The following is a 21661-nucleotide window of genomic DNA, read 5'->3' on the forward strand; positions in this document are numbered from 1 at the left end:
TGCATTTATTATATATATATAATTTTGAGGTCAGTACGATTTAAGGCTGCATTTCTCATCAAAAACAGTTTAAACTGTTGCTTGTGAAATATTACAAATTGTAATGGAAATTAAATGCATTGCAAATGCCATTTCATGTGCAATTTAACCTTTTAAAATAATAGTACAAACAAAAATTTAAATTCTGCAATATCTTTAGAATAATAAATTATATATATAATTTATTATTCTAAATATATTCTAATTTTGGGGTCTAATTTTGCTCAATATGCATTTATCTGATCAAAAATACAATAAAACTGTTAACTGCTTTCTATGTGAATATATTTTAAAATATAATTTATTCCTGTGATCAAAGCTGAATTTTCAGCATCATTACTCCAGTCTTCAGTGTCACATGATCCTTCAGAAATCATTCTAATATGATGATTTGCTGCTCAAGAAACATTTATGATTATTATCAATGTTGAAAAGCTGCTTAATTGTTTAGTGGAGCCATTTTCTGATGAATATATTTTTTAAAAGAACAGCATTTATTTGAAAGAGAAATCTTTTGTAACATTTTAAAAATGTCTTTATCACTTTTGAATGCAAAAAAAAAAAAATAATAATCTTACTGACCCCAAACTTTTGAACTGTAGTGTAGGTAAACATTTTTTTAAAATAGCGAATTAAATTTTTTTTTTAAAGCTCTGACACCTGGTGATGATTGAGAACTTGTTGGGTTTGTTGGTCAGCGCTTCTTCTAGACCCGGGCCCTTGGCCTGCACACGTGAGGGGTCACAACCCTCACCCACCCCGACCTGGAACGGACTCTTCGGAACCGGAGTCTCATCGTAAAGAATCTCCACATCGTGAACTCCTACAGTGAGTAGACAAAAGACTGGTTTAAAATGGATTAATATCATATTTCTTGCTTTCTTTTATCATGCATGCCTTTAAAGATATATATTATAATTGTAATCCACAGTTGCAAATAGATAAAGTGTAACAAAATAAACACTTAAATGTGCATTTACGATGTTTTCTTTCCACAAGTCTGAAAAAAGACATTATATGCAAGAAACCTGTTCCAAAACCCCCAAATTGAGCAGTGCATGAAACAGCAGTGGTTACTCCTGTAGTGTCTTGTCTTAATCAATCATTGACATGATGTCACTGAGAATGATGAGCCTGTCACCTCATAAATCTGGCTAAATTAGCTGTATTTTCTGGATTGCTGTTCTTCGAAATACACAAAATGAACTGTACAAGATGAAACCTGTAGCATTCCTGTAGCTTGTAATTGTGGTTTAGATTCTCAAGAAATCATATATCAGCCACGTTCATAAATGTAGTGTTTGTTGGTTAGAAACATTTTTTAAGTAGGATTTAGTGCACTGTACCGGTCTCAAATGGTGTGTATTCCACGTTGTAAGTGCCGTCGCCGTTGTCACTGATGACGCAGTCTGTGGAAGCACCTGATGGGTTCTTCACTTGAGCTTTAATGTGTTTCCCGCCAGTTTTGGTCAAAGCTCGTGCATCCACTGTAAAGTCAGTCGTGGCTTCTCTGAAAACTCCTGCAGACCAGAGAGGAAAAGCACACAAAGATCACTAACTTCACTGAAAATTTCAATGCATTTCCTTTGTAAAAATGCCATTGCTTTTGAAGTAAAATGCAAAATTGTTTTTCAGGCAAAGGGTCGTCTTGCACTGAAGGTGGCAAGCTGCAAATCTACAGATGCAAAATGTGTATTTTGGATGTTTTCTTTCAACTAGTCTGAAAGAAGACACATTATGGAAGCTAAATAGTCCAAAACCCCAAAATTGATAATGTTTTTTCCTGCAGTGTTTTGCATTAATCAATCATTACGTCATTTAGAGCACAACGCATGAACAGATTTTTTTTTTTATGAAAGCAAAAGGAAAGGGAAGAAGGTTCATTGAAGCCAACAAAGTCTTCGAAAATCCTTCAGAAAAAGCTCTTCCATTGGCTACAAGGAATATGACACATTAGTCCTTAAAAGTGAACATGAATTGGCTTTTGTAACCCATTTTATCTCGATATTCAATGAGAAAACCTTTCATTTTAGACTTCAATACCTTCTCCTGTGACTCCTGGTCCAAACACCTTCACTTTGCTGGTATCAACAGCTGGATCCACGTTCACTTTGGCAGGGAAGTTGGGAACGGTCTTTCCTCCGTACTTCAGCTGTAGCGTGTACATGCCCGCAGTCAGCGGGATGTAGGTGACCGTGTAGGTCCCGTCTTTATTGTCCAGAACTTCAGTCTTTGCTTTTGCTCCAGAATCAGACTCGGCCTCCAGCGTCAACTGTCCAGGTCCAGCTTTGGCGCAGTCGACATTCAGCACGCTGATCTCGCCGACCTTGCCTCGTTTCAGCCCGGAGCCGGACGCCACCACCTTCGTAGGATCAAAGGGGTACTGGATGTCAGCGTGGAAGGGCGAGCCAGGAATATGGACGTCCTCGAAGAGAATGTTGACCAGGTACTCTCCGGGCTCAGTGGGGAGGTATGACACAGAGCAGGTGCCGTCGCCATTGTCAGAGCACTCGATTTTGGCTTCGGTTGGACCCTCGACGGTAAGGCCGAGTCCACCGGTGCCTGCGCCCTTGGTGTCGATGGTAAATTCAGCAGGGCTCGCTACAAGACCACCCTTCAATCCTGGACCAAACGCCTTGACCTGTACAGACAGAAGTACCTTGTTACAACGACTCCTTGTTTTCTAAAAAGAAACTGAATCATGCTTTGGTTTTAACATACTTTGCTGGGATCAGGAGGCAGCATGGCTTCAACTGTGAAAGGACTTCCTGGCACTGGATTGCCATCATAGACAACCTCCACCATGTAAACACCCTCCTCTTTGGGGATGTACTTCACTAAACTGGCTCCTTTCCCAGGTTCCACCATGCAGGGCACGGATTTCCCGGATGGGCTGGTGATCTTGACTTCCAGTTTGCCCTGTCCACCTGCTCCACTTGTGCCAATGGCAAACTCTTGGTCCTCATCCACCTGCACTCCTGATATAAAACATTAAACAGATTTTTGTTATTAAAATATAGTAAAATCAAACTAAATTAATTCATTAAAATGAATTTTAAAATAAATAAATAAAATAAGATATGGAACTTGGAACTTGTATTAAAACTAAATGAATTAATGAATTAATTAATAAAAAAAAAAAAAAAACAGGTAGAGTAAATAAGAAAATTAATAAGTAAATAAAACATTAAAACAGATTTTTGTTAATAAAAATAAATTAAATAAATAAATAAACAAAATTAGATATGACATACAATTTTCCAGGCTTGACTCGGATCTTGTATTAAAACATACTAATTAATTCATTCAATAATTAAAATAAATTAAATAAACAACTAAAGAACTAAATAAGAAAATAAATAAGTAAAATAAGTCAGCAAATAAAACAGATTTTTGATATTAAATAAAGTAAAATTTATTTAAAAATGAATGAATAAATAAATAAACGAATAAATGAATAAATGAATAAATAAATAAAATTGATTAAAAACAATTAGATATGACATACGATTTTCCAGGCTTAAAGTTGATCTTGTATTAAAACATAATTCATTCATTCATTAAAAGAAACAAATTAATTTAAATAAACAAGTAAAGAAGTAAATAAGAAAATAAATAAGTAAATAAAATATTAAACAGATTTTTTTATTAAATAAAAATAAATAAATAATAAATATGACAATTTTCCTGGCTTGACTTGGATTTTGTATTAAAACATTAAATAATTCATTAATTAAAATAAACAAATTAATTTGAATAAACAAGTAGTAAATAAGTAAATAAAACAAACAGATTTTTGTTATTAAATAAAATAAAGTTTAATTAATTAATTAATTAAAAATAAATAAATAAAACTAGACATGACAATTTTCCAGGATCGACTTGGATTTTGTATTAAAACATAATTAATTAATTAAAATAAACAAATTAATTTAAATAAACAAGTACAGAAGTAAAATTAAAATAAATAAACTATAACAATAAATAAACTTTCAATTTTCAATTCCATCCACTTCTATCTTGGATTAAATTGAAAATAAATAAATGCATAAATAAATCCCTAAATAAATGCTTAAATAAATAAAATATTATATTATATTATATAATATGACATACGATTTTCCAGGCCATCAACTTGGATCTTGCTAAGGTCCAGCGGAGCCGCAACACCAACAGCGAAGGGGCTTTTAGAAATAGGGTCACCACCAAAGGTCACAGTTATCACCATCTCCCCCTAAATTGGTGCAGCAAACCAGAAAGATGATGTCAGAAGATAAATACTGAAAGATGTCCAATTTGCCCATTTAAACTGCTTTTAAACCCATGGCTCGCCATACCTGCTGAACTGGAGTGTACTTGACAGTGTGGGAATAGTCATAGTTGTCGATGATCTCAAAGTCTTGGACGGGCTGTCCTTTATTAGGTCCGGAAAACTGAACGTTCAGCGGCGCTTTGCCAGCTCCTTTGGTGTAAACAGTGAAGTGTGTTGGCTTTCCGCTCTCCACACCTGATGGTACATGGGAAAATTGAAAGAGACGAATGAGTCATCCAATTAAACCCAGATTCTTGATGAGAACTAACCGTTTATCAACAAATCCAATGACAAACCTGCTCGGGCGAGTCCCGGCCCCTCTGCTTTCACTTTGGAGGCGTCATGTGAGGGATCCACTTTAACGCGGAATGGACTGACCGGGATTTCCTGAATTTTCAATTAAAACGCCATACGTTTGTACAAGGATTCGATAAATTATTATTTCTACTAATCTCTATTGTAGTCACTCACTTGATCAGTAAAAAGGATTTTGATTGTGAGCCGTCCCGCTCCAGGGGGAACATATTTGACAGTGATGGTGTCATTGGCATTGGGAATGATATCAAAATCAACATCCTCTTCCTTATCACTGATAACATTAGCGTCACACTTGATTCCAACACTTACGTCACCTGAAAGAAACATTGCGTATAATAATTCACACATGAAATGGCACTGATTTTAGTGTATACGCAGTAAACAAGCATTACCTTCTCCAGCTTCTGTGCAGTCCACGGTAAAGTGGGTCGGCTCATGAGCTTTCAGTCCGGTTCTCTCGACTCCCGGGCCGAACACTTTCACTTTGTGTGGGTGGCTTCCCTTTCCGACATTCACCTACAGGAATAAAGTCTCCTGAATGTTAATTACAGTAAGTAATGTTACTAGGGAATGAGAAACAACACAGCTAAAATCTTCATTGCACATTCTGAGAGAGAAAAAGTAATGCAAATCAAGTCATTGAACATTTGATGCATTTTCAGGATGCTTTGACAAATTAGTATTATTAAAGTTAGTAAGTTAGTATTTTTCCACTTCGACAAACGAAACTCAAACTCACATAAATCACACAGACATTTAAACATATGAAGTATTAGAATTTATTGAAAGTGACATTTTAAAAACATAAATTCAGTCATGAATCAAACACTTAAATGCTTTATGAAAGTCCCTTTTTCCTTCTGTAAACAAACATGTTAGTACTTAGTTTGAACGCTGCATTTTTCCAGAGTCTTTAACATTCAGCATCATGACATGTAAAAAGCAAGTAAAAGCAAGTAACATTCTTTAAACTACGCAGTTGTGAAATGGACTGTAAGGACCACAAAAGTACGATTATAGAGTGAAATATGAACAAATGTCCACGTTATATAGGAGAAATCCTTCAATTCATGTATGCACGTAACATTTACCATTATTAGTTTAGTCAAACTTATTTTGTACTTTGTTCTTTATTAGTTATTATAATATATTAAATAAAGTTTGATTTTTTCAGCTTCATTCTTGACTTCTGGAAAAAAGCAACTCTGGATTGCAAACACCACAATACAACTTCTTACAATCATCGAAGTAGTCAGTGTTTTTAAAATTAATACAATTTCCTACTGTGCAAAATTATGTCTGAAAATATCTGACATCAAAAGTAATTTCAAATCACTTATTGTTACAAATATACTGATTTTTGTGCTTTTGTAGTAACAATAATGAATGATTCTCTTAATGAGAATGAGATAAAACATTGATTTAAAAAGGCATTGAATTTGATCTGATTAAAAATGTGATTATATAGCAAAAAAAAAATATGTTTGCCAGTATTAAAATACAAAATACAGTGCTTTTGCTCATTCTGCTAATCTTAAGAAACATGCAATGTAATCACAAATTAAAAATCATTACTAGCACTAGTAAACATTTTTTGTAATCATTTATCCTTGCGTTTTATTTTATTTATCACATTAAGCATAAAAAACCCCCAAAACAAACAGCTGAAATTATTTGACAGAAAAGCAGTGACGCTCCATAATGAAGGTGGTTATGATGATGAGCGGTTTATATTTGGCAGTGGAAGTGTTAAGAGCATCAGCTTTAGTTAGTATGATAAGTTCCTCTACCGTGTTAGTACCGACAGCTGACGTCTCCGTTGTGTTTGTGTTAGCGGTTATGACCTCTGACTCTGTTGGCCTTACCCTGAAGGGGCTGTTGGGCACACTGACCCCTCCCCAGGTCACAGCCAGCGTGTGCTTGATGGCGGAGGTCGGCGTGTACGAGCAGGAATAGACGTTATCACCTTTGCTCTTCACCTTCACATCGATGGGGACTCCATCTGCATCCTGGGAAAATTAACCAATTCAAATGTAACATGGGTGAAAGTTCAACTCGCATTCAGCACACAGTTATTAGCTGATGACGCTCGAACAAACCTGTGCTATGATTTTCAGGGGTCCGTTTCCTGCGTCTTTGGCCTCGACGGTGAACTCAGCAGGCTTGTTTATGATACAGCCGGACTTCTCCAGTCCCGGTCCATATGCCCTGACCTATAAACAAGTCAAGAACAAAACGTTTTCCCAGTGGTCACACCTGATAACCCAATAAACGCACGTGTTAAAAGTACTTTATTTTGGGTGGTTGCTGGTTTTTGTTTGCACTATTTGTAATAATACAATCATTTAAGTAGATTTATTTTTTTTTGCATTGATTTTTTATTTTATTTCTGAATTACTCTGTCTTTATTTGTTCTGTTGCTTTAGGATTTTGCAGTAACAGACATACAATTTAATCAATGATGGATAATTCTCTCAAGAGATAAAACAGAAGAAAGCAATAGATAAATTGAAATAAAAAAATAATTGTAAAAGTGTAATAGTGTAAATTATATAGCCAAAAAAAAAAAAAAAGTGATATGTATATAAATAAATAAATATGAATATTTAATAGCACAAAAGGTTTATATTTTAAAAGGTTTTGTTTTACAAAATAAATAAATAAATAAAATACACACACACACACACACACACACACACACGGTATAAAAATAAATATAAATATATACTTATACATGTAAATATTTTAAATTTAGGAATCTAGAAAGATTGAAAATATGAAAATAAACATTAAAATGAAATATTAAATTAAAATTGAACATTTATATAAACATTACAATAATGAGGACCCATTGAGAATAATATAACTTCACAATTAATGCAATTTTAAAAATATTATTGAAATAGTGGCAATGTGTAGTACCAACTTTAATCTATACAGATTTAAAAAACAAAAACAAAAAAAAACAAATACATTTAAAAAAAATAAAATAAATACATTTAAAAAAAAATTACAATAATGAGAATCACTAATAATAATAATTTTAAATGACAATTAAACATTTTCCCAATAATAATAAAAAAAAATAAATAAATAAGGACACACTACAATGTAAATATTTTTTTTCTGATTTTTTTTGCAATTATTATTGTGAAAATGTGTTTAAATGTCGTGAAAATAATGTCATTATTTTGGTGTATATATATGAAGTATATGACCGTTTTCCATTGCATTTACCTGGTTGGGGTTGTTGGCTTTGTTATCGGGGACGATGTAGGCCATGAAGGGACTGTCTTCAATGTCTTCATCATCACACATGACATGGACGGCGTACTCTCCCGATTCAGTGGGCCAGTACCTCACGTTACACGACCCGTCATTCTGATCTTCACACTCGATCCGGGCCTGAGACGGACCCTCAATGGCGAAGCCTACAGAAAGGAAAGTATTTAGATTGTAGGCTGGCAAAACAGGTTGGGGACTCTTGAGATACAGTACATGTGACTATCATAAATGCATCTCATGTCTAAGCTGATCTGATGTGGTAAAAAGCTCCTGTAACCTCACCGAGCACTCCGACTTCAGTCCCGATAGATTCAGCCACAAAGTCCGCAGACTTGCCCACAATGCCTCCCTCCAGACCCGGTCCCCACGCACGGATCTTCTGGGGTCCGGCTTCACTGCCCACCTGAACCTCGAAAGGGCTGAACACAAGAAAACGCCATATATGTTTAATGAGTTCATGTCCAGACAAGACTTCAATCCAAAATCAAAGGAAAAAATAAGAAATTATATTTTGCATAACAAAAATAAGCATATTGTAGGATCATTAAGATTTCATGCATTTAATTGCGAAGAAAATGTGACATTTTCGTAAAAACACACAAATTTTCCTTTATGTGATACAAATCTTTTATGTGATGCAAATTTTTTAAATAGTGGCAATACAATTTATGCACTAGATTTAAAAAATTGAAAAAAATAATATATATTTGATTAAAATAAACATTTAGAATTTAAATTAAAAAAAAAAAAATTATGCAATGCAATTAAAAAAATATATATTTAAATTGTGGCAATGTTTCTCCACTAATATATGCAGATTTATATAAATAAATAATGTAAATAAAAAACAATTAATATTATTATTATTTTTATTATGTTTGCGAATAATAATTAGAGAAAAAAAAAAAAAAAAAAAACACGATTCATTATAAAATGTGTCTGTCATGAAAATTCTCAAATTGCAGAAAATATCAATGGTCCTAAAAATAAGCTTTATTGTCTTTATGCAAAATATACATTTTTATTTTTAATGTTCTCTTCTTATTTTGAAGTGAAAAAGTCTGAAAGACTACTATAAAGATCAGCACAGTTTAAATCCCAAGATGCCCATTTTGTGTCAAATAAGCATAAAGCTAGACACCTTATGTAAACAAATGTGTGTTAACCTGACAGCTTTAGCAGCACATACAGCGCTGGCCGCTCTAGTTTGTGAGAATGTTCCATTTCAGATACGACCACACGTCATAAATCTGCGCTCTGATTCTATGTTACCGGAAACCTCCCATCAAAAAGAGTTTGTGTTAATAGAAGTAACCACAGCAGGGCGAATATTTAACTTTAATAGGGGTCATGGCTCAGTTTCCCCTCCGTGTTTGAGTGTGAGGCTGAGGTCCAGGTGAACAGGAGGGTGATTGTGTTAATTCGAGCCTGTCTCTTTCACTCAGCCATTTCGTCTCCTGCAGCGCAGTGATCTGATTGGCCGACACTCCGGCATGCATGTGATCACCAGAAAGCATCCGTCTGCACGTTAATACCGGTCTGCCGCCTCAGGCCACACACCGCACAGTCTTATAAAACCTTGAAATGTGAAAAACATCTAAAAAAAGGTGCATTTTTAGTGCTGCAGCAGCCGCTTTATAAAAAACGAGCATGTTTTCACGCTGAGCGAAAACAAATCCAACTGAAAACGCAGCTGTCATTTCCGTTCCACAGTCTGTTAAATAAGATGTTTACTCTATATGGTCCACATTCATCAGCTGGCTCATGAATGTGATTGAACATCTACACGGATTATCGCATGCGACGGCCGTTTCCTGGTGGTCCGGAGTGATGCTGCGTTTCCAGACCTCTGAAAAACACTCACACAGGAGAGCATGTCGTCATGCTGCTTTCCAAGACGTATTTCAACCCTTCCAGAGCCGAGGGTTACACACTAATGAGTCTTCCTGGCAGTGGACACGACCTACATATCAGACTAGCTTGGGCAGCATGACCAAAACCTCATATAGTTACAAAAATAAAAATTATTTACGCTGTGATATATCATGATATATATAGATTTTAACATTTCTATTTTCTCGGAATTGCGACTCGACTTCTCGGACTTCTGAATTGCGACTTGACTTCTCGGAATTGCGACGACTTCTACTTGACTTCTTGGAATTGTGACTTGACTTCTCATAATTGCGACTTCTCTGAAATTTTGTCAACTTCTCGGAATTCTCGGAATTGCGACTTGACTTCTCGGAATTGCGACTTGACTTCTACTTCTCAAAATTGCGACATGACTTCTACTTGACTTCTCAAAATTGCGACTTGACTTCTACTTGACTTCTCGGAATTCTCGGAATTGCGACTTGACTTCTACCTGTCTTCTCGGAATTGCGACTTGACTTCTACTTGACTTCTCGGAATTGCGACTTGACTTCTACTTGACTTCTCGGAATTGCGACTTGACTTCTACTTGACTTCTCGGAATTGCGACTTGACTTCTACTTGACTTCTCAAAATTGCGACTTGACTTCTACTTGACTTCTCGGAATTGCGACTTGACTTCTACTTGACTTCTCGGAATTGCGACTTGACTTCTACTTGTCTTCTCGGAATTGCGACATGACTTCTACTTGACTTCTCGGAATTGCGACTTGACTTCTCGGAATTCTCGGAATGGTGACTTGACTTCTACTTGACTTCTCGGAATTGCAACATCTCGGAATTCCCGGAATTGCAACTTGACTTCTCGGAATTGTGACTTGACTTCTCGGAATTCCGACATGACTTCTACTTGACTTGTCGGAATTGCTATTTGAATTCTACATGACTTCTAGGAATTGCAACTTGACTTCTCGGAATTGCACAACTGCCAGTTATATCTCACAATTCTGAAAAAAAGGCAGAATTGTGAGATAAAAAGTCACAATTGCCTTTGTTTTTTTTACTCCATGGAGGAAACAAGTTTCCATAATTTTAGTACTAACTTTAGCTGAAATAAAACAAGTTGAATGCAACATTTATAATTTTAATTCATTTTTAGGTTATCTAATATTTAGATTTTATTTTATTTCAGCTTTATTCCAATTAACAAAAACATTTTAATAGTTTTAGGCAACAATAACACTTTTTGCCCTTACATTATACCTACTTTTCATAACCCAGCAAATTAAATACTATTCAAATGAACAGTCATGTAGTATATACTCCATCATAGTCTTACATCATATTCAACATTAAACCCTTTCAGATGTACAAACAAGCCTTTTGCAATCAGACAAATTGATGATCCTTAATGGAACAATTTGAATACAATACATCCAATCTTTATTTAAATCACAGAACATGCACAAACTATGTACAACATGGTCTGTTCTGACTCAGACCAGACAGACACATTTATCCCAAACCTCATTTGTTTATATACGCCTTTGTCTTTATACCTAAACAATCCTGATCAGATTTATCCGGTTGGCAGCTCTGAGTAACACTGATGCAACGAGACACTGAGAACATCTGGAGCTGATCCACTTCAACCTGTACAACACGATCAGTAGCGCTAGATTTCTCTGACCTCAATGGTCTCGTATGTGATGTCGCTCTGGCATTAAATGTAAAAGCTGTGATTGGTTCAGGAGATGCTCACCTCTTGGGAATGTGCTGTCCGGCCCAGGTAATGGTGACGGTGTATTTTCCAGGTGTGTGTGGATAGTATTCATATGCGTAAACACCATCTGAGATGTCCTTCTGTTTCACAGGCTCCTCTAGACCTTCTGAAAGAGAAAAAAAACAAACATTAAAAACATCAAACACAAACTATTAGAGAAGAATAAGAGGGATCAGGAAGTTAAAATCCCCTGCATTCTCTCCATAGACACTTTACTATAAATTATTCACTGAAGATTATGAAGATGAATAGTAGCCGTGTACAGGATCGCGTTTGCTCAAAGCCCCTTTGAGTCCAGTGCAAATTCCACAGAGATAAAGTTGTGTCATGTAAGTTATAGTCGGGGTCAGTGAACCATCGGTGACCCGGTCAGGTCATTAATCACAGTCAGTGGAGCTGACGTTTGACCTGCTGATGTAAATTGATGTGGGTAGCTGGTGAAGAGTCTGGGAAACCCTCCCTGCTCACTCTAAATATACAATCAGCATGAAAAAGTGCCATGGTACTAACATGTTAATTAATTACTAAAGATTAATAGAGCAGGAGACATGGGGAAGTTTCTTAAAGAGAGGATAATTGAGGGTTTTAAAAGTTTTGTGAAATGGTCAAGAGAGTGTCTGTAAGAGAGATTGACTCAACTTCTTTATTCTGCTCTTTGGTTACTGTACTTACTGGGTCCTTTGACAGTGACCTTTAGATCTCCACTTCCAGCGTTACGAGTGTCCACCTTAAAATCCGCCACCTGCCGCGTTCGCACACCTCTGGGCTGCAGGCCTCGTCCGGTGGCACGACACGCACCGGGAACAGAAGCTGAACCACACAAACACACAGAATACATGACGACAAGCCACTGATTGATTGAACATTAAAGCTAATTGTTAATGCGCAAAAATCAAATAAAATAAGTAATATCAATGTATATAATATATACTTTATATATCTATATACCTGTATGTGTACTTGTTATAGTATAATTTAAATATAATACATTAAAAATTAAATTCAAATGAAAAAAAAGTATTAGATGTAAAAAATTGCACACATACACATAATATTTTTACATTTTTATATGAACTATATTTTATATATACACGTGTATATAATGTATATATATTTTTATACTTTGATAGTATATATATATTAAGTGTACAAGTGTATAATAGTATAATAGTATATAAGTGTATAAAATTATAAAATTATATAATTTAAATTTAATTTTAAATTTAATTTAATAAAAAAGTATAAAATAGTAAAATTACATTTTTGTTTGCATTGCAAATATTATATATATATATATATATAATTTATATATATAAATAAAAGATAAAATATATAATATATACACAAGTTAAAAATGTTTATATTTATAACTTTTTACTACTTCATATATAAAAATGTATGAAATATAGTACAAATACTATAAAATACAATATAAAAACAACACCACAATATATATTTATAATATAATTTCTCTTTAAAATCTTCCTACGGGACACATTTCCTTAATTTAAGAATGCGGTTCAAGAAAATCAACCTCTTGGCATGTCTGTACATTTTAAATATGACGTGGCATAATGAGCTCGAATCAACCAAAACCCTCCAACAGCCGTCCCTCAAATGTCTTCTAGTAGCCTGCAGAGCTGCTGCTTTTTTATCTCAAGCTCCATGAAATGAAAAATCCCTCTGCGTAATACCAGACATACAATTAAACACTCCATTATTACCCTACCATTATACAATATGAAGTCCTGTAATGTTTCCAGAACACCAGAATAGTGTCCACAGAGAGCAAGCCAAAACCCACATTCAGTGTAATAGCATCTTATACTGAGAGAGCCTCCGCGGCAATGAGGTCGATCCCCGTTCTGCTCTCTCATTAGCTTCAGATGTGCGTCAGGGTGGAGCTGGACAGCGAGTGCCATTGAGACACAAAGCTTCATTCACCCTGAGCTTAAAACACTGGCCCCAAATACAGACTTACTGTATGATGTTGTTAAATCCTAAACTCTAAAAATACACCCTGTCAGGAGCCTAAATAGTTGTTTGAACATTGGAAGAACAGTTCCAGCTGCAGAGGATATGCAACTATTTTAATGCGTGTTATTAATTTAATTCTATTTCCAGCCTTTTTGCCATCTTTATTCATAGTAGAGTTTTTAGGATTCGAACACTGTTTCGACCTATGATTCAGCAATTTGTGTGCACATAACGGATTTATGAAGCTCTTTAATTTGCTCGTGAAACGTCCTGAAATAACATCTTGTGCTGTAATAGTAAAAATATCTGTTCAAACGCATAAGCTGTGTTCCTGTGGGCCTCGTTTTGTTTACAGCACATGTGGCTGATTTCCTCGTTCGGTAGTTCACGTGTTCTGGTTCCTGAGGTCATACGCATCAAAACCTGACCACTACAATTGCTTTAAAAAACAAAAATGATCAACAGAATCCTATGGGAACACTAAAACTACTGGCCTTATAAAACCACACAACCATGAATTACAGAGGGAAGAAAAATCTCAGGGAAAAAATCTGATAAATGCAATCCAGAGGTTTGCTGTGCTTGAGCAATTTTGGCCAAAAATAATAATATAATAATAATTTGGGATGATAAAAATAATTTGAGATGAAGCACAAAAAGCATGCACACAAGACATGATGACTTGTGTGGCATTTGTTTTAAAGCAGAAGAAGAAATCATCCAAATCCACATCACAGGATTCAACAATACTTTCACTGTTCGGTTTTGAACAGCAACATTAAACAAATTGCAAAAACAAGCCTGTGAAATCAGCAGCATGATAGCGTTTAACTAACTACACAGGAAAATCAATTAAAGTCAACACTACCTGCTTTGGAAAAGCGGTTTCAGGGAAAAGGAATTTTGTGTTTTACAAGGTTTAAAGCGTTTAGTGACGCACAGATCCACTAGTCCACATCGCATTCATGTGCAAGCACGCAGAAAATTGACCAAAAAAAAAAAAAAAAAAAACTGTAGCAGGGACTGTACAGAAAATACAATTTCTTTTTGTACCTTCAGAAATCTATGGAAGCTGGTTTCTGTCACTAAATAAAAAAGGTAATTTTGCCTTTTTATCTCACAATTCTGACTTTTTTTTTTCTCCCTCGCAATTGGACATAACACGCAATTCTGACATCTCAAAATTCTGACTTTATAACGCAATTCTGACTTTATATCTCGCAATTCTGACTATAACTAGCAATTCTGACTTTATATCTCGCAATTCTGACTATAACTCGCAATTCTGACTTTGTAACTCACAATTCTGACTTTATAAATCGTGATTCTGACTTTATAATTCGTGATTCTGACTATAACTCGCAATTCTGACTTTATATCTTGCAATTCTGACTATAACTCACAATTCTGACTTTATAAATCACGATTCTGACTTTATATCTCGCCATTCTGACTTTATATCTCACAATTGACTTTATAAATCGTGATTCTGACTATAACTAGCAATTCTGACTTTATATCTTGCAATTCTGACTAACTCACAATCCTGACTTTTTTTTCTCCCTCGCAATTGGACATAACACGCAATTCTGACATCTCAAAATTCTGACTTTATAACGCAATTCTGACTATAACTAGCAATTCTGACTTTATATCTCGCAATTCTGACTATAACTCGCAATTCTGACTTTGTAACTCACAATTTTGACTTTATAATTCGTGATTCTGACTATAACTCGCAATTCTGACTTTATATCTTGCAATTCTGACTATAACTCACAATTCTGACTTTATAAATCACGATTCTGACTTTATATCTCGCCATTCTGACTTTATATCTCGCAATTCTGACTTTATAAATCACGATTCTGACTATATCTCGCAATTCTAACTTTATAAATTGTGATTCTGACTATAATTAGCAATTCTGACTTTATATCTCACAATTCTGACTATAAGAGCAAAAAAAGACAGAATTGTGAGTTAAAAAGTCGCAATTACCTTTTTTATTTCATGGCGGAAACAAGCTTCCATAGAAATCGCATTTAAATCAAAGCTTGAATATGCAGTTCAGAGACTGAAGCTCACAGTTCTCAAACATTGAACACAAACACCAATCTAACAGTCTTAGGACAAAAGAAAATGGAAATGAAGGGGTGGAAATGAAACCTGACCTTAAATGGCACAACGAGTCTGTTTTAAAGAAGCTGGCGGCATCACACACACCACAAACGAGTGCGCTGGTGAACTGCGGCTATTTTACACACATTTTATAGTGTGTGTAAAAGCCCTGCAGAATCCCATAACTACATGTAATTACCAGAGTCTCTCCTTCAGCAATAACACAACCGTATGAGGCAATGCACACGTCTGGAGACCCTAAAACACAGCGCTAATTCATTTAACTTTATAATTATAGCCACCACAGTGCATTGCTTAATGAAAAACACTAATAAACTCTTCCATTTCCTTCTCCAACAGTACGTTTAACCAACTGCATGTTCGGGTAAAGTACCTGGGCCGATATTGACGGTGAAGGGGCTTTTAGGGATGGCGATGCCTCCGAATGTAATGTTGATGACGTGAGGACCAGCCTGCATTGGTTTGTAGGTGCAACGGAAGACGCTTTCACCCTTGTCTTCCATGATGGCCTCCACAGTGTTCTTATTACCCAGAGGGTCTTTAATGACGGCCGTCACGTCACCCACACCAGCACCTAATTAACACAGAGAGTAGAGCGGCTTCAAGACTTGTTTTCTTTAAGAAAACGATCCCATATTATCAAGTCAGAAATGCCAAACCTGCAGTGTAGATGTCAAAGTATGTGGGCTTGTTGGCGACGTTGCCCAACGGCTCCAATCCGGGTCCTTTAGCCGTGACTTTAGTGGGGTCTCCCTGGGCTTTGTCCACATTCACCTCAAACGGGCTCTTTGGGATTTGCTGTCCAGCAAATAGCACAGTGACCTGAGGATTACACACACACACACACACAAAAAAAAAAGTGAGTCTATATTTCACAGAAAAATGAATGGAAACAGTCACCCTGTATTTATACATAATAAATTGACTGTTTTACATATATACGCCTATTATGAAACATGCAAATGTGTTGTACAGGACGACAGCAAGGAGGAGAAAAAAAAAAAAAAAATCAACAGTTTGGACAAAAGCAATAGATCAGTGATTCTCAAACACTGACTTAAAATGACAAACAAACGGTCTTTTGCTCACTAAGGCCGCATTTTTTTTGATGAAAAATACAGTAAAATCAGTAATAATGTGAAATATTATTCCAATTTAAAATAACTGTTTTCTATGTGAATATATTTTAAAATATAATTTATTCCTGTGATCAAAGCTGAATTTTCAGCATCATTACTCCAGTCTTCAGTGTCACATGATCATTCAGAAATCATTCTAATATGATGATTTGTTGCTCAAGAAACATTTATGATTATCATCAACGTTGAAAACAGTTCATATCTTTGTTGAAACCTTTCAGGATTCTTTGATGAATTTAAACTTCAATGAATAGCATTTATTTGAAATAGAAATCTTTTGTTATCAATAGAATTTTTTTTGTCACATTATAAAATGTATTTACTGTCCATTTTGATCAATTTAATGCTTCTTTGCTGGATAAAAGTATTAAATTTTTGTTTTGTTTTTTTAAAACCTGACTTTGCATTTATATATTCATGCATTTATATATTCTTAGTTAAAAAATGAGAAATTGTGAACAACTGGAAAAAGCCTACGAATATCGTTGTTAACAACAGTCAAAAAGCTTGAGAACCACTGCTATAGATTGACGGTTTCATCCTGACCTTGTGCGGTCCCATGACCTGAGGGATGTATGTCACGCTGTAGGTCTTTTTGCCTTCATTGAGCACAGGTTTGACTTCCTCTCTGAGGCCCTCCGGGTCTTCAACATAGACCATGACCTGCCCTTGACCTGCGCTGAAGGTGTCCACCGTGAACACGGCCGGACGCATCACCCGGTTACCAGTCGGCTCAATACCTGCAAACACACAGTGAGCAAACAAAACAGAAAATCATTCAGGTCTATGCAGAGTTGAGGTCCATTCACACAAAGGACAATAACTATAAAGAAAGATATAGGTCTAAAAAAGTTCTATATCAGTGTCACTGTTTCTGAACTCCCTGAAACGCCTCCATTGTAGTCTTGAGTTTTCTTCCAGGAGCGAACACGTCACAATATTCCTCATTTAAATAATTCATATGCAGAATAAAGAGGCGGGGCCTGGTTGAGTTAGTTAGTGTGTTGAAACTGGCAGTTATGGTAAGGGCCGGGACATTTCCCAAACACGCTAGAAGAGCTTGACCAATCATAACACACTGCTCCATCTGACCAATCAGAGCACACTGTGCTTATCAGAAGGAGGGGCTTCATAGAGACAGGAACTAAACAGAGCGTTACTGACAGACTGGGAAGAGAGGAGCTGAACAATGAGAAAAATAATCAACATTCAAGCATGAAAACCTGTTCTAGTAGAGCCCAAAAACAAACATATATGCACACAAAGAAACACAAATATTAGATATCATCAGATGTTGGTCAGAAACCACAGTGGTCAAAACAAACCAGCATTTTCATCAGAACACTGACTTTGAGAGCACAAACGTAATGGTCTAAAAATACTCCTTTTAGTTTATAGTTTGAGGCAAACCACACAAAACCCCACAAACACACGGCCCTCTGAGCTCATAAAATACATTATTTCCAAACAGTGATTCAATTTACCACTGAAATCAAAAGTCCTTGTGTGATTTAGGAAACAAGGGCGACTGTTTCGCGTTTTAAATTAGTTCATTTATTTGTAGTGCTTTCAGAAAGGACATAATCACTGGGGGAAAAAAAAAAAAATAACATAAATGTGACGTTTTCATTCTCTGCTGTAAATTATATGGTTGTTCAAAAACAGAGGTGAAGATTTCCCAAGACCGCAGACGCCGCAACCAAAACCTTGTGGTTAATTTTAGTAAATATGGTCACGGAAAATTTGTAGAGGTCACCTCTGGTGTGAGAATCATAACTCTTAAACTCATTAGCCACCGTTTTTACAGCTTAAGCCAAATTTACAACAGGTAAGAGGCACATTTCCACTCCATCCATCAATCCTGCACAAAACCTGACGGAGCTGTGCTGTATTCACACGGTACTAACATATATACAACCAAACTCAAGATTAACAGTAAGATCACAGCAAGGGAAAAATGTTTATCTTAATCTCTTCACGCTACATTAATGATACTGTGATGCATCAAGTATCTGACAAGGTCTCGGACCGTAACGCTCCATTTGCTTCTGTCGATACGGTCAAATCTGACAAGGTTCATGAGAATTCCAATAACCTGAAACTCTGGTATGACAACGATGTGAATTTGTCTGGTTGCTAAAATATATGTAGGCATCTCGTAGATAACGTGAAGTGTAAACATGAATACGAGAGATGAGGAATATTCGTAAGTGACTCACCTGGCCCGTATGCGCGCGCCTTCTTGGGGTTGAGTTTGGGTTTGAGAGGGGCTCCAGGCTTCAGTTTGGCTTTCGGGAACTGTGACAAATATGTCATAACTGACTGCTCGTCCACACTGGGGTCAATGATCTCCTCTGGAGCGATAACCTGGAACGACACACAAAGTGTTGAAGGGGAAGTGCTTGTGCAGAAAACTTTCTCCCGGTTTCATATTCGAGACTAGTAGTAAACACTGTTTTATAACACAACAGATGGCTTGAAGTTTGGGGTGATGCTACACTGGGGGAAAAAAAAAAATGGTGTAGGAATTACTAGTTAATTTCACAAATAATTACAGAGTGAAAATTCTTTCAAAGAACCATCAATTAACATTAAATTAAAGGGTTAGTTCACCCAAAAATGAAATTTCTGTCATTAATTACTCACCCTCATGTCGTCCCACACCCGTAAGACCTTCGTTCATCTTCAGAACACAAATTAAGATTTTTTGATGAAATCCAATGGCTCAGTGAGACCTACATTGACAGCAAGATAATTAACACTTTCAGATGCCACTTAAAACAGTTCATGTGACTACAGTGGTTCAACCTTAATGTTATGAAGCGACGAGAATACTTTGTATGCCAAAGAAACAAAATAGCGACTTTATTCAACAATATCCAGCAATATGAAGAGCGATTTCAAAACACTGCTTCATGAAGCTTCGAAGCTTTATGAATCTTTTGTTTTGAATCAGTGGTTTTGAGTGCGTATCAAACTGCCAAAGTCACGTGAACCATTGAAATTTCGAAATGTTTCGAAACACTTATGACGTAACGAAGCCTCGTTTACAGAAATCACGTGACTTTGGAAGTTTGATACACGCTCTGAACCACTGATTCGAAACAAAAGATTCGTAAAGCTTCAGTGTTTTGAAAAATCGCCCATCACTAGATATTGTTGAATAAAGTCGCTATTTTGGTTTTTTTTGGTGTACAAAAGTATTCCCGTCACTTCATAAAATTTAGGTTGAACCACTGTAGTCACATGAACTGTTTTAAATATGTCTTTAGTATCTTTCTGGGCATCTGAAAGTGTTAATTATCTTGCGGTCAGAATTTTCATTTTTGGGTTGAACTAACCCTTTAAGAGACTAGGTACAACTCTTTTGGACTACGCGCCTGGCGCACCGACCATTTTTTCCCCGTCTTTAAACTAGCAAAAGTGGATTCGGACATGCCCTAAGTGCATCTGCACCATGTGGTTCAGATCATTAAAATAGGGCCCAGTGTCTGAAACGGTTTCATAAAGCATTCAGTCTGAGAGCTACTCTGATTGGTCAGATGGCCCTGACTTTTGCGATTGGTCAACCGCTTACAGTGCGTGTCAGAAATAAAACGGCCGTTACCATATCTGAATTTCAGCTCTCCCTCAGCACTTGATACACAGTGATACGATCAGTAACGATGGTGTCGGTTTTACCTGTATCAAACTCATCTTTTGGAAGTGATGCAAAGTGGATTTGCTTTCACAGCACAGAAAAACAGCGTCTTCTCGACATGTCAACAACATGAACCAAATTCTTCTGGTCTCAGCTACAACTACAGTGTTTGAGGGCGTGGCCAAGTAGACATTGTTCGCAGGCAGCCAATGAAAACCATAGGCTGGCATTACGCAAATGTGTTACAAACCTATGCAGTTTGGAGCAGGAAGTGAGACTGGAATTACTGACGACTCGTTTCAAGCAGTTCAGAATCACTTTCTTTTTGGAGACAATAACTCAATTTATCGTTCACTTCGATCTTTGAAACTTTGCAGAGCTTTTACATTCACAAACAGCTTTAATATACACTAAATGAAAGGTAATACCCGAAAAAGCATAATGGGGCACTTTAAAGAAAAATCTTCTGCTGCAGTAAAGTAAAAAGCATGCACAGTAACTGAAGTTGATCAGCGAAGCACACGCATGTTTGCTGAGGAGTGATTGAGGTGTGGTGAGTATCATTAACTTCGTAGCAAACAGAGCGGCTATTACTGATGGATTTGTGTGGGCACACCTCACACAAGTCCTTTATTCTCATCTCAGGATGATATTGAGCCGTTAGCATGAATGGAGGAAAAGAGAACATGGCATATTTTCCAAATCACGCCCGTCACAGTACTGGTAACACACATCAACAGATTTATGGCACCTTCATGCTGATTAAACAACCTCATGCTGATGCCCAAGAGGTCAAAGGTCACGGGCTCACCTGTGGAATTCCCAGCCAATCATCAGCGAGCTGCATGGCCTCCGTGGCATTTTCCACTGGCTTCTCTGAGTCCCAGATCTCCCAGTCAGGACACAGGCCTTAAAAAAAAAAACAAGGATAATGAATTTAAAACTCCTGAACCAAGTATAAGCAATATTTAACAATAGTCAGCCTTAGCAAATACCACTAATCGTGCAATAAAAGTACTAAACAGGAAAAGTTTTTGCAGAATTATCTAATAAAACAAGAAAACATGCACTAAAAACATCCTCTTCACCAACTGAATTACAAATAAGAAAACATTATGTTGTAAACAGAAACGCTTCACACACGGAGTTCT

The 21661-nt window shown here is 36.2% G+C and overlaps 1 protein-coding gene across 3 annotated transcripts in view; it reads right to left on the reverse strand.

Annotated features, from left to right (window-relative positions):
* Positions 1 to 21661, reverse strand: part of LOC127522284 (filamin-B) — an 81898-nt gene that overhangs the window by 28095 nt on the left and 32142 nt on the right. For all 3 annotated transcript variants that reach the window (XM_051912068.1, XM_051912067.1, XM_051912069.1), the window contains exons 3-22: positions 21322 to 21419; positions 19090 to 19237; positions 17417 to 17610; positions 16391 to 16553; positions 16105 to 16305; positions 12285 to 12422; positions 11592 to 11718; positions 8237 to 8373; positions 7907 to 8100; positions 6769 to 6882; positions 6535 to 6678; positions 5062 to 5185; positions 4823 to 4983; positions 4648 to 4738; positions 4377 to 4546; positions 4156 to 4273; positions 2761 to 3017; positions 2083 to 2680; positions 1386 to 1559; positions 700 to 862 (exon numbers count right to left, since the gene is read on the reverse strand). In XM_051912068.1, coding sequence (XP_051768028.1) covers positions 700 to 862; positions 1386 to 1559; positions 2083 to 2680; positions 2761 to 3017; positions 4156 to 4273; positions 4377 to 4546; positions 4648 to 4738; positions 4823 to 4983; positions 5062 to 5185; positions 6535 to 6678; positions 6769 to 6882; positions 7907 to 8100; positions 8237 to 8373; positions 11592 to 11718; positions 12285 to 12422; positions 16105 to 16305; positions 16391 to 16553; positions 17417 to 17610; positions 19090 to 19237; positions 21322 to 21419 — 3514 coding nt within the window. The remainder of the gene's footprint in view (positions 1 to 699; positions 863 to 1385; positions 1560 to 2082; positions 2681 to 2760; positions 3018 to 4155; positions 4274 to 4376; positions 4547 to 4647; positions 4739 to 4822; positions 4984 to 5061; positions 5186 to 6534; positions 6679 to 6768; positions 6883 to 7906; positions 8101 to 8236; positions 8374 to 11591; positions 11719 to 12284; positions 12423 to 16104; positions 16306 to 16390; positions 16554 to 17416; positions 17611 to 19089; positions 19238 to 21321; positions 21420 to 21661) is intronic.

Source organism: Ctenopharyngodon idella, chromosome 11 (assembly GCF_019924925.1).
Source record: "Ctenopharyngodon idella isolate HZGC_01 chromosome 11, HZGC01, whole genome shotgun sequence".
NCBI lineage: Eukaryota > Metazoa > Chordata > Actinopteri > Cypriniformes > Xenocyprididae > Ctenopharyngodon > Ctenopharyngodon idella.